This window comes from Taurulus bubalis, assembly GCF_910589615.1.
Source record: "Taurulus bubalis genome assembly, chromosome: 2".
Classification (NCBI taxonomy): domain Eukaryota; kingdom Metazoa; phylum Chordata; class Actinopteri; order Perciformes; family Cottidae; genus Taurulus; species Taurulus bubalis.
The window spans coordinates 3,063,949-3,077,013 of record NC_136590.1 but is presented as its reverse complement, the minus strand read 5'-3'; the positions used below and the strand labels follow the sequence as shown (position 1 = coordinate 3,077,013).

The following is a 13,065-nucleotide window of genomic DNA, read 5'->3' as shown; positions in this document are numbered from 1 at the left end:
TCCATTTGAGCTTCACCCGGCAAATCAAATCCTTATTAAATAAAGTAAATAACCATTACAAAAGTAAAAAGTTGTTCACATAAACATACACATTTTAGAGAAGATGAGTATTGTGCAAGAAAGTGATTTAATAGAGACCAAACTGTAAGAACATGCCAAATGAAGTGAGAGATGGAGATAACAGGATAAGATTCAGCAGCTGAAGCTCATTATTCAGGAATTTAAAATATAAACTAATATCCCTCTGATGAGAAATAGCTGTGAATATGATTAGGAGCGTCTCGAAAAGCATTGCACCTCAGTGATGTCTTTAGCTGTTTGTGCTCAAACTAAGGCTGACATCTAGTGGGTGTTTGGAAGTAGTGCAGATAAATGAGTATGGGTGAGATCTTCCAATGGGATTTTGGCAACAATAACAAAGTCCACTGGTATGTATAGGTTTAGGATATAATCAAAGGATTTATTGTCATTATGCAGGATTGCAGTAAAACATGTCAAACTAAACTAAAACTATACATGTGCATTTTTTTATTTTATTTACACGGCAGCAAGAAAAACAGTTTTTAAGGAGGAAAAAACTGTTTTTTAGAAACTATTTGTGAAGGAAGTGCAGTTAGTGACAGTGTGGGCTCCATGGTAACCCGGCTCTGACAGGGGGCGGGGCTTAGCCAAAGGTCAATTCCTCTTGTCCAAAATGTTCAAACGCTCTCTTCCCCTCTCGCGCAGCGATCTCACAAACGCATGCCTGTGAGCGGCTGCTTGTTCGTGCTCTGTGGAGTCAGTGTGTGTGAGTCAGTGTGTGTCTCTGGCTGTGGAGGTAACACAACAACACAACGTTTAGCCAGCAGCGTCTTCTGCCAGTGTCCTGATCTGAACATTGCACCGTCACTCTGCCCCGTTACTGTTGATGTCATTGAGGCTCTGGCCGCTCTAGCCCAGGGCGTCGGTGTTCACTTGTTGACTTGTTGACCACACAAACGGAGGACAAGCTTTCTTCTGACGCCTAGTTTCAAAGCAGCTGTTTATTGTTGTCAGAGAATGAGATAGTGAGGAGACGTCTGCTGGGAAAGGACACAGGGTGTGTCCCGCTATGTCCCGCCGTGCTCCTTCCTTTGGGTTATATTCTGCTGTTCCCACCTCACCACTCATGTGTTTCTTCTTATCTGTGTTTTTATTTCCCCCCTTTGGGTTAAGTTGGGCTCAGAGCTCCTCCTCCTCCTCAGAACCATTAAGCGTTGCTTAACTCTCATTCTCTCCTTCGTTTTGTCCCTTTTCCCTCCCTATTTCCTCCTCCTCTCTTATACTCCTCCACTTGTTTGGAGGGGCAAGACCTTGTGGCCGACACATCGAGGAGATACAGAATGACTTGAGGACGGGACAGAAGCCAAGGGGAACACAGACGCCTTTCAGAAGACAGACACCGGACGAGAACAAACAAAAGTAAGACGGATCTACTTTGCAACAACTTTCTATTCAGTTCAAACACTAGTGGTTTGTAGTGTGAATCTATTAAATATATCTCATGAAGCAAGATCCAGGATGGCATCCGGTTATTGTTGTTGTTGTTCTCTGACAAAAAGCTGGCCTGCACACACACACACAAACACACACACACACACACACACACACACACACACACACACACACACACACACACACACACACACACACACACACACACACACACGCACACGCACGCACAAAGAAAACACATTCCACTCTATCATAAATGTCCAGATACAAACACTCAGGGCGAATCATTCCCAGGTGTTGGGCCCTGAATGCCTCGTTCTTCCAGTGATCGGTTCAGGGGACAACAGGACAACATGAACAGCAGCCTGTCTCTGTTCTTCACGATCAGCTTTTCTTGAGGCACTGAGCCGTTTTTAAAGAGGAATTAGTCCAACTGAACCCCTGATCTCCAGCTGTCAACTGCTGCTGCAATATCCGGCCCCTACATTTCATTATGGGTACTCTTTTAACACACACATTTTATATCTCTTTGAAAAGTTGTCATCTATAGTGGTCCTAGTCCTAATACAGGTCATCTATAGTGGTCCTAGTCCTAACACATGTCATCTATAGTGGTCCTAGTCCTAACACAGGTCATCTATAGTGGTCCTAGTCCTAACACAGGTCATCTATAGTGGTCCTAGTCCTAACACAGGTCATCTATAGTGGTCCTAGTCCTAACACATGTCATCTATAGTGGTCCTAGTCCTAACACAGGTCATCTATAGTGGTCCTAGTCCTAATACAGGTCATCTATAGTGGTCCTAGTCCTAACACATGTCATCTATAGTGGTCCTAGTCCTAACACACAGGTCATCTATAGTGGTCCTAGTCCTAACACAGGTCATCTATAGTGGTCCTAGTCCTAACACATGTCATCTATAGTGGTCCTAGTCCTAACACAGGTCATCTACAGTGGTCCTAGTCCTAACACAGGTCATCTATAGTGGTCCTAGTCCTAACGCAGGTCATCTATAGTGGTCCTAGTCCTAACACAGGTCATCTATAGTGGTCCTAGTCCTAACACAGGTCATCTATAGTGGTCCTAGTCCTAACACATGTCATCTATAGTGGTCCTAGTCCTAACACAGGTCATCTACAGTGGTCCTAGTCCTAACGCAGGTCATCTATAGTGGTCCTAGTCCTAACACAGGTCATCTATAGTGGTCCTAGTCCTAACACAGGTCATCTATAGTGGTCCTAGTCCTAACACATGTCATCTATAGTGGTCCTAGTCCTAACACAGGTCATCTACAGTGGTCCTAGTCCTAACATATGTCATCTATAGTGGTCCTAGTCCTAATACAGGTCATCTATAGTGGTCCTAGTCCTAACACATGTCATCTATAGTGGTCCTAGTCCTAACACAGGTCATCTATAGTGGTCCTAGTCCTAACACAGGTCATCTATAGTGGTCCTAGTCCTAACACATGTCATCTATAGTGGTCCTAGTCCTAACACAGGTCATCTACAGTGGTCCTAGTCCTAACGCAGGTCATCTATAGTGGTCCTAGTCCTAACACAGGTCATCTATAGTGGTCCTAGTCCTAACACAGGTCATCTACAGTGGTCCTAGTCCTAACACAGGTCATCTATAGTGGTCCTAGTCCTAACACATGTCATCTATAGTGGTCCTAGTCCTAATACAGGTCATCTATAGTGGTCCTAGTCCTAACACATGTCATCTATAGTGGTCCTAGTCCTAACACATGTCATCTATAGTGGTCCTAGTCCTAATACAGGTCATCTATAGTGGTCTAGTCCTAACACAGGTCATCTATAGTGGTCCTAGTCCTAATACAGGTCATCTACAGTGGTCCTAGTCCTAATACAGGTCATCTATAGTGGTCCTAGTCCTAACGCAGGTCATCTATAGTGGTCCTAGTCCTAACACAGGTCATCTACAGTGGTCCTAGTCCTAATACAGGTCATCTATAGTGGTCCTAATCCTAACACAGGTCATCTACAGTGGTCCTAGTCCTAACACAGGTCATCTATAGTGGTCCTAGTCCTAACACAGGTCATCTACAGTGGTCCTAGTCCTAACGCAGGTCATCAGTTTTCTTTTGAGCCGGGGATGTTCTGTTTGTTTGCTCTATTGTCTTTCTTTTGTTTTGTTTTGTTCTGTTTGTCTCTGTCCCGTGTAAAGCGTCTTTGAGCATTTTGAAAAGCGCTATATAAAATTAATGTATTATTATTATCTAAAGTGGTCCTAGTCCTAATACAGGTCATCTATAGTGGTCCTAGTCCTAATTTAGGACTAGGACCACTATAGTCCTAATACAGGTCATCTATAGTGGTCCTAATACAGGTCATCTATAGTGGTCCTAGTCCTAATTTAGGACTAGGACCACTATACACTATAGATGACCTGTATTAGGACTCCTAATACAGGTCATCTATAGTGGTCCTAGTCCTAACACAGGTCATCTATAGTGGTCCTGGTCCTAACACAGGTCATCTATAGTGGTCCTGGTCCTAACACAGGTCATCTATAGTGGTCCTAGTCCTAACACAGGTCATCTATAGTGGTCCTGGTCCTAACACAGGTCATCTATAGTGGTCCTGGTCCTAACACAGGTCATCTATAGTGGTCCTAGTCCTAACGCAGGTCATCTATAGTGGTCCTAGTCCTAACGCAGGTCATCTATAGTGGTCCTAGTCCTAACGCAGGTCATCTATAGTGGTCCTAGTCCTAATACAGGTCATCTATAGTGGTCCTAGTCCTAACGCAGGTCATCTATAGTGGTCCCCGTCCTGAGGTGAGCTCTGCTAGTGTTCCTGGATCAGTGTGGGGAGTTGTAGTGTGCAGCATTTTAAACTTAAGTAAGTGTTCATGAAGTTTCTTCCAGTTGCAAAAATTCAGATTGTATGGAATTCTATGAGAAAATGACTCTACTTCTCACTGGAATAATTCCCTCAGTAAACATTGTGAACATGAGTTTATGTCTCAATCTCTCGTTTCAAGTCTTCTTCAATACAGCATGATGTTCATTTAGTAAATTATGCTCATTTAGAGTCAATCAGACCATAAAGCAGGGGATGCTTTAGGGCGGCCATCGCTACCAGAGCCGTATTCGGCTCCTCTGCAGTACAGATATGGTCACTTCCAATCACTGGTTGCAAAAAGTCAAGATGATCGGCTGTAATCCAAGATGGCGACAGCAAAAGGGCAGTCCACAAACCAATGGGCGATGTCACGACTGCGCTGGTGAAAACCTGTGCGCCAATGGTGTGGCTCTCTATGCCAATATCGGGCTCTGATTTGTGGAATATTCCACATTCGTCTACTGTATCTGGAGTCTGGGCAGGTATACTGGACACCACACTGACTCCTTGGCTGGAATTTGGAGATCCCTTGATGACCTTCATAGAGTTTTATACATCAAAAACAGGGAAATCAGATGGAGCGGTGCAGGCGGGCATCAATGCCTCCCTGGCCTTCTTACGGGTCTGTGACAGGCTGCACAGTCTTTCCATGATTGAAGTGGAAAAACATTTGATTTTTCTGCCAATGTTTTCCCCGTCAAGTCTTATTCGCTATCCGTCAAAGCAGATTCGGCCCGTCCAGATGCTCTCCACATTGTTTTTATATTTCAAAAACTGCTGGTTAAAAAGAAAGGGTTGGATATTATTTCATGCGAAAAAATTATAATAAAAAGCTGCAAGTCACGGCGAGGTCCAACATTCGGTTGTGGCTACCTCCTGGCCAGCGGGCCACAGAGTGGAGTGAGTCGCAGTCAGCATCACAGATGACCTGCACTTCACTTCATGCATTTGATGGAGTCTGTCGATGGACCTCTGATGCACACATGGTGGAGTCTATAGTCGGCTTTAAAGGAACGCTGTTGTTCCTTTATGTCATTGTCTTCTCTTCATCTCCAGGTGATTCAATTCAGTTTATTTTGTATAGCCCAAAATCACAAATACAAGTTTTCCTCGGAGGGCTTTACAATCTGTACACATAACATCCTGTCCCGGGACCTCACATCGGATCAGGAAAGACTCCCCAAATAAATATAGTAAAAACCCTTTCACAGGGAAAAAAGAAGGGAAGAACCCTTCAGGAGAGCAACAGAGGAGGATTCCTCTCCCCGGTTCACTTTAGCTTCTATCTTCATCCTGTTTTCTAACCTGTTTCATCCTGGATAGATCCTTCAATCACATGTATAGCCTGTCTGCTTCTTTCTGAAATGGGTGGGGCAAAGCAAAGGGTCAATATCATAGTTATTTAATACATTATGCCAATAGTATTAGTAAATAAACAGTTTTAATATGGTTAATGAATGAGGCTTTAATGTCATGCATTTAGTTATCCCTTAATTAATCCTTAATGATAATCCATCATTGACTTGATGTTGTGAGGCCTAAATGTCTCTCATATCTCCCCTCATTTTGGAAATGTATTTTTTGGAAAAGGATGTAGGTGCAGATTACAGAATATATTTAACCATGTCATTGCATCTTTTTTTACAGCAATCCTTGCCCAACCTTTCAACACACAGATCTGGGAGAGACACCGAGTGGACAATTGTTTATACAAAAACAATAGTAAATGGCACAATAATAGCATTTCGCCAGATTTATTTGACGTTGCGTTCTGTAATTTTAACTACTTTTAACGGGCAAAATAACAATTCCATCAAAAATGAAAGAACAATTAAATGAATTCATAGGAAAGAGACCATCATTATTTCATTAGCGATTAAACAATTGGGTTGACCTCCAACCTAAATAAATTCAGATTGCTATATATTCAAATATTGCAAACAGCGAGGATCTCAACAAATGACATTGGGCATGACGCAGACTTCGGCAATGGTATTATCTTAACAATGTGCAACCAAGCTACTTACTAAAATAGAACCCAGTGAAAGACGAGCAAACATAACCTCTATTAATTTATGATGTATGATCCATCAAACATATCTTCGGTCCTGCTCCATCTTTTTAAACCCACAGGAATACAGATTTTTTAGTTATTTGCCAAAGTTCTGGTCTCTTGATTGAATACCATTGAAATGAAGAAAAAAGAAAAGCCATTGAGATCACACATGGTTTCATCAAAAACCGACAACGCAGTGAGCCGGCTGCTCCATATCGCCGACTTCTCTATCAACGCTTACTCTTCAAAACCGTCTCTCTCTCGGCGCAGAGAAGGCAATTGATCGCCTGGAATGGCGTTTTTACTGGCCACGACTCCGCCTCACGGGTTTTGTCATTTCACCGCAGTGATTCAAGTTGTTTGTTCGAACGCTGATGAAATGTTGTTGACGGCAATCATCTCGACAATTGCCGGCTTCTTGTAGATCTGTGCCTCTCTCCCCTCTGTTTGCTCTCCCTTAAAGCCGTTGGACAATCAGTCAGTCAAGAACCTTTTATATGCGTAACGCCGCGTCTCTGTGGTGGTGAGTGCTTCTGTGACGGCCCTCAGTCTCTTCCCCTCCTTCTCAACATTTTCAATCATTTCAGTCAGATGGGGTGATAAAATCCACTGGGCTGAATCTTCCTTATGCAACACAATGCATCTGCGAGACAGCTGACCTCCATGAGTAACATGCCTGTGGCTCAGAGCAAATACTTGGGGTTTTTAATCAACACCCAAACCACTGCAACACACTTATGACAGAGGTGGAATCTGATTTACAAAGATGGGAAACGGCTAAAGGCCACGGGAAAACATCTACTTTTGGTTTGTTTGGGGAAAGAAAAAGACTCAAACTCTCAACTCTCAGGATTTTATTTTTGTAGACGCTAAACTACATAATAAACACCACAATCACACAATGATTATTATCTTTATGTATATAGCACCTTTCAGCTGACATGGACTGGCCCATGGTGTTGGCCATGACTTTACACATTCTTTCTGTTCGGGCATTTAGACCCAGATTCCCAGAAGGACGTGAGTAAAGAATGGAGGAAGTAACTTTAAGAGTTTTACTTACGGGTAAAATGGTTCTAAAACTCAGGCCACAGTAATTCATTTATAAATGGCTAAAACACAGAGAGTTGGATTCTCATTACGTTACGAGCGAAGAACCATGGCTCAAAAATGGAGGTCTAAACCAAATTGTTTCAGCCATACTTGTCTCAGGGATAACCACAACCATTTTTTTGCATTTCACGTGTTAAGAAGGACATTTCTAACAATACTAACATAAAGTAGCAACACGTTTATTTTCAGACGTGAAGGGACTTTTGAACGAAACAAAAAAACACAACGTTAGCACCAATGCTACGTTTATATCTAGGGTATCTTCCTAAAGTGGAACACCACCTAAATGAAAGTTAAATCTGTTATTTTCATGGCTTAGAGACTGATTTTCTGGACTCACAGAAATGTTTTTTTGAAAACGGTCCTTGATAATCAAGGACCGTTTTCATTTACTGGGTAAGCGAAGTGTGGATAAGTGGTTGGAAGAAATGGACAGGATACAGGAAGAAATTCTAAAAGGAGACACCCTGAAATCACAGAGAGAAAATGAAAAGCTGGGAAAGCAAAGAAATCCGCAATGGCTGCTACTAGAACAGAGTTCAACGATTAGTCAGTGCTACTGAACACTAGTTCAACAATTACATCACATTTCATTTAGCTGACGCTTTTTTTCCAGATAATTGTTAGTCATCACCCCAATCTTTGCGTGTTTTCCACTTTGTTGCTTTGCAACCGCTATGCAAAGTGTCACAAAAGAACTACAATGATTGGTGGTATTTGTTTCTAACATCTGGTTGCAAATAATGTGCAGTTCTTGACTGCCTGGAGTTGAGCGGACAGTTGTTATGTTCTCCGGGATGCTCTGTCTGAGGTTCTAAAGCAGTCTGATATGCTTTCCCTGCACTGCTGCTCTCTGTCAGAGGCAGAGGAGTGAACCCAGCACATATTTGGAGAAGCCCCAACCCAAACGTCTGAGTAAGAGGGCTTTCCTATCCTGAGGCCCAACGTATTCTTCCCCATCAAGCATCGGTACTTTGGCCACCACAGTTGCAGCAACTAGAAACAATGTGGTAAAGTAGGAAGAAGTGCAAAACGCATGGGTGGTTGAAAATGTGTTACTTGGATGACTGCTTCCGTCATTTGTTTGTTACGCTGGACTCCAGACAGGTTGGTCATGAGGGCGAAGATGGCCTTCTGATGTTTAAGGGGGCGCAGTGAGGGGAGTAAAAGTAGACGGCTGGGGGTTCGGGTTAGTTGAACATTGGGCAGGCATGCTGACTCTGAAGCCCACGATGTTTGACCCCGTGGTTTCTTCTGTTATCTTCCCCACGCATTACAGGTGGTGTGTGTGTGTGTGTGTGTGTGTGTGTGTCGGGAATGTCCTACGAGGTGAAGTTCAAAGACTTGTGGGTTCATGGTGGAAACTTTAATCCTCAATGAATCTCATGTTTTCCCTCGACTGACCTCTGATTCTAATCTCTGCTTTATACACACGGACCTCCGGACCGTCCACATTCACCCGTGGGTGGACCGCATGGCCAAGAACTCTTTGAACTTTCAAGTCATTTCATTTTCACAAGAACAAAGACAGCTTCTTTATTCTCTAACTCCTGGAAAATAATCCGTACCACCACGAAATCATAATGTAAACGGTCCTTGTAACCCACGGTCCTTGTAACCCACGGTCCTTGTAACCCACGACCAGGCCTGTTACTGTGTCCTCACATAACCATTATGCATTGAGTGGACTCTTGAGTTCAAATTCAAATATATGTTTTTTGCAATGAGCTTGTTGGTGCATGAAGATCATCTAAACCACCACTGTACTGTAGTGATATATGCTTTTTGAAAAAGAAGTTGAAACTAAAATACCTAAACTTTACTTCTGACTTAAACTGAACAGTATCAGCATCATCTGATATGTGTGTCTGTGTGTGTAACACTGTTCTTGTGTATTGTAGATGACCACAGCCTGTGTGGTGGCCATGCTGCTCCTCTGGGCCGGTCCAGTGGACCCCCACCGGACCCTCTATGATGAGGGAAAAGATCCAGATCCCAGTCGGGACCAAATGGACAAAAAATGGACAAAAAAGGACCACCATGAAGATGCCAGGTACCTTTCCATCCAGTCGGGCGCTTACATTTGCATCCAATCCATAAAAAATGGAAAGAACACAACTGAAATATGACATAAATGTCATTGTACAACACAGGGGTGCATAATGAAGTGCAGTTGTAGTCCCTTTATTCTCCATAGGAAACACTAAAACACTCTTTTGGTTGAGGAAAGGTACACCCTGTATTCTCTATGGCTAGAGAGCATCCGACTTGTGTAAATATGACGTCACATGCTCAGTGAAAAACACAAACTCTGAAGGAATCGGCATACCGAGGTGGGCAGGATGCCCTTCCCCGTGGGCAAGGCGACTGTCACAGTTGTATTTATGTCCTGCTGGAGGCCCAGGCCGTGGTGCCGGGCCGGCTGGAGGGAAGGGAGGCCAAGGAGAACCAGGACTGCATGGGGCAGATTGTTAAACCCTGCTGCAAGAACATAAGAGGGAAAGTTCCTTTATGTAACTTTAAGATAAGACAAAATGGACTTGATTCATGACGTCGTTACATTACTAAAAATAAGCACCTTCTATGTGATCATCAAGCCAGGAAGCTTTCTATTGCTCCTCGGTAAAGGTTAACAAGAACTACAGCCGTTTACGAGCTTTCTCCACCAGGATGGAGATGTGAGGGCCGTGTCAGGTTGTTTGTGACGCTGACGCCCATGACTGGGAGGTTGTTTCTGACGTGCTGGAGAACCAGTTTCACAAAGCACTTCATCAGGGACGGTAACAGGGCGGTATCTTTTAGACTTAGTCTGGAAGCAGAAGGGAACGCTCTCCTGTGACGTGATATGAGGGAAATGTCTGTGACATCATCTAGCCGGTTGGCACGCAGTGTGAAGAAATTAGACTTGAAGATTCATAGACTTTTGGAGGTAAGAGCAAGTTAAATCAGAAAGACAAAAGCTTCTGTTTGACTTGCTTTGGTTGTAAAGGAGCGGAGAGGTGAGGGGGTGTCGGAGATGCTGCGACCCGGGAGAGGAGAGTCCCCATCAGAACCAGCACCCACAGTACCGGATAGTCCCACAGATCAACATCACTCTGCTCAAAGGTAAACCACATTCAATACAGTATTGAACTGGTGTTGGTTATGAAAGGTTACACTGATATATACAGCATTTTGATTTGAAGTGGCTGATGGTGACAGACAGTACTTTTTGATTTGATGAACTCTAGTTCGTAAAGTCCTGGCTATATTTCAAAGGCCCAGAACAACAAAGCCTTCTGTCAGTGATCATTAACTTCATATTTCCGCACCATACATATTTATAGGTACAGTATTAAGACCGTAACAAGACACTATTAAAGCTGCTCTCAAACCAAACAAATAACAATATCTTTGACTTCATTATGTGGTCATTTGTAGGGCAGTGCTTCACCACACATGCGCTGCAGACTGGAGTACACAAGGACAGCATATGCTTCAAAAGGATGAATAATAATAATAACTTTAGGCTATTTGTGTGGTAAATAACTTGTGTTTAACTATGAACATGCAGCATGGTATGAGCAGGATTTCCCAAAAATCCCTTTTCGAGTCGACCCCCAAGTTTTTCCAGATGCATGCTTCAAGGCCTAAACAATCTACAGAGTTTAAGACCCGTCTTTGTAAAGATAATGACCTAAAACCTAAACCTAAAATGGCCTTGGGGAGTTACCATGGAGTTTTAATCAAAAAACTGTGTCGTTCGGTTAAACAATGTAAAAGTTATAACTTTTATGTCTAAACATCATTGGTTTGGTGCATGCTGGGTATTACAATTTGCATTCATTTCTGCTTAAGACGTGTGACGCAGTCTAAGAAACCTCCCCTGCAGTCGAAAAACGGAACACGGAAGCAAGAAAAAACTGTATTAGATCCCTACAAGCTCGTAGGGTTACAAAGAGGTTTCTTTTATTGAAATCCGACTTTGTAAAGTATACTTATGAACGATCTGGTGAAACGTTACGGCCGCCGCCCTGAAGTGACGTCGAGGCTACGGGGTAATTTATGTAAATACATAAACTTAACGGTAAGTTTAATTTGTTCTGTTCGGCTAGAACTTTTCCCACAAGGCTTTACTGTATTTCAGCAATTTAAATGAAGTTAATGAACGTTGTGGTTCAGGAGATCACTTCGTCTCTTTTCTTTGTCCGATAATGGGCGCCGCGTGGCTGGGGGTGTATGTTACAGGTATGATGAAATACTGTAAATCCACCTTAAATGTACATCAATTCATTACAGTAGCCATTGAGCACAGAGGGGACTGTCCTGAGCAGGAAACTAAAAGTGTTGTTTCTGCTGCTCTAGGTGAGAAGGGCGATACGGGTGAGCGAGGACCTCATGGTAAATCCGGCAGAGCTGGTCAGACGGGTGCTGCGGGTCCCGGTGGCCTGAAGGGCAGCAGAGGCGGCGTTGGCCTCCCTGGCGAGCCCTGCAAGTCCCACTTTGCCGCCTTTTCCGTGGCTCGCAAGAAGGGCCTCCACTCCAACGACTACTACCAGACTCTGGTGTTCGACACGCAGCTCGTCAACCTCTACGGCCACTTCAGCATGTTCACGGGGGAGTTCTACTGCTACGTGCCGGGCGTCTACTACTTCAGCCTGAACGTGCACACGTGGAACCAGAAGGAGACGTACCTCCACGTGATGCACAACGAGCGGGAGGCGGTGATCCTCTACGCCCAGCCCAGCGACCGCTCCGTCATGCAGAGCCAAAGCCTGATGCTGCAGCTGGAGAGGGACGACCGGGTCTGGGTGAGGCTCTTCAAAGGCGAGAGGGAGAACGCCATCTTCAGCGACGACTTTGACACTTACATCACCTTCAACGGACACCTGATTAAGCCCAAACACGAGTTGTAGAGCTGGAACCATCAAACAAAACAACAACCGTTTAACATTTCCATCTGCAGTACAACTTTAAGCCACAAGATGGAGCCTGAATGTTGTTAGTGTTCTGATAATTGTAGCTTATATACTTCTAACATTGAATCTAATATGAAAGGCTAGAATACATTCTGCTTGTTTGACTGGTGAGATCCTGCTCACTGCACGGGAAATGCATTTAGTTTAACTGTTGAAAGGAAATGAAAAGAATGAGAAAGCCTGTCATCTCCACCTAAATGCATTTATTTGGTCTTATTAAAACAATATTTAACATATGTATATGTTTTCAAACATAAAAGCATATCACAAAGCATACATCTCACAATGTCTGGTTTAAATGGAACATAAGGCCAGATGTGAAGCGGGCTGTGGCCTCAGAGCGACACCTAGTGGGCCACAGAGGTACTGCCACATTATTCAATCAGATCCAATTTTGTATTTTTTGGTAATTTACAATGTGGCTGCACATGTTTTACAACAGTTGAAGGTTCCCTCGGGTGCAGACACACAAAATGGAAGCTCCAAAGTAAGCAACATGTTTATTCTGATCATTACCTTTCACATATTTCTCCCTCATTTTGCCTCATTTATTTAAGGAAGGTGGTCCAGGGAAATGTCTTATCAATCAGAAGCAGG

General features: G+C 43.5%; 1 protein-coding gene across 1 annotated transcript; it reads left to right on the top strand.

The window, feature by feature from the left end:
• The first annotated feature begins 1,216 nt into the window (after positions 1-1,216).
• On the top strand, positions 1,217-12,736 carry c1qtnf1 (C1q and TNF related 1). Its single transcript, XM_079233809.1, has 4 exons — positions 1,217-1,440; positions 9,412-9,563; positions 10,500-10,615; positions 11,855-12,736. Exons 2-4 carry the CDS (start codon positions 9,412-9,414, stop codon positions 12,403-12,405), a joined length of 819 nt encoding a protein of 272 aa, XP_079089935.1. The 5' UTR covers positions 1,217-1,440; the 3' UTR covers positions 12,406-12,736.
• The last annotated feature ends 329 nt before the right edge of the window (positions 12,737-13,065 follow it).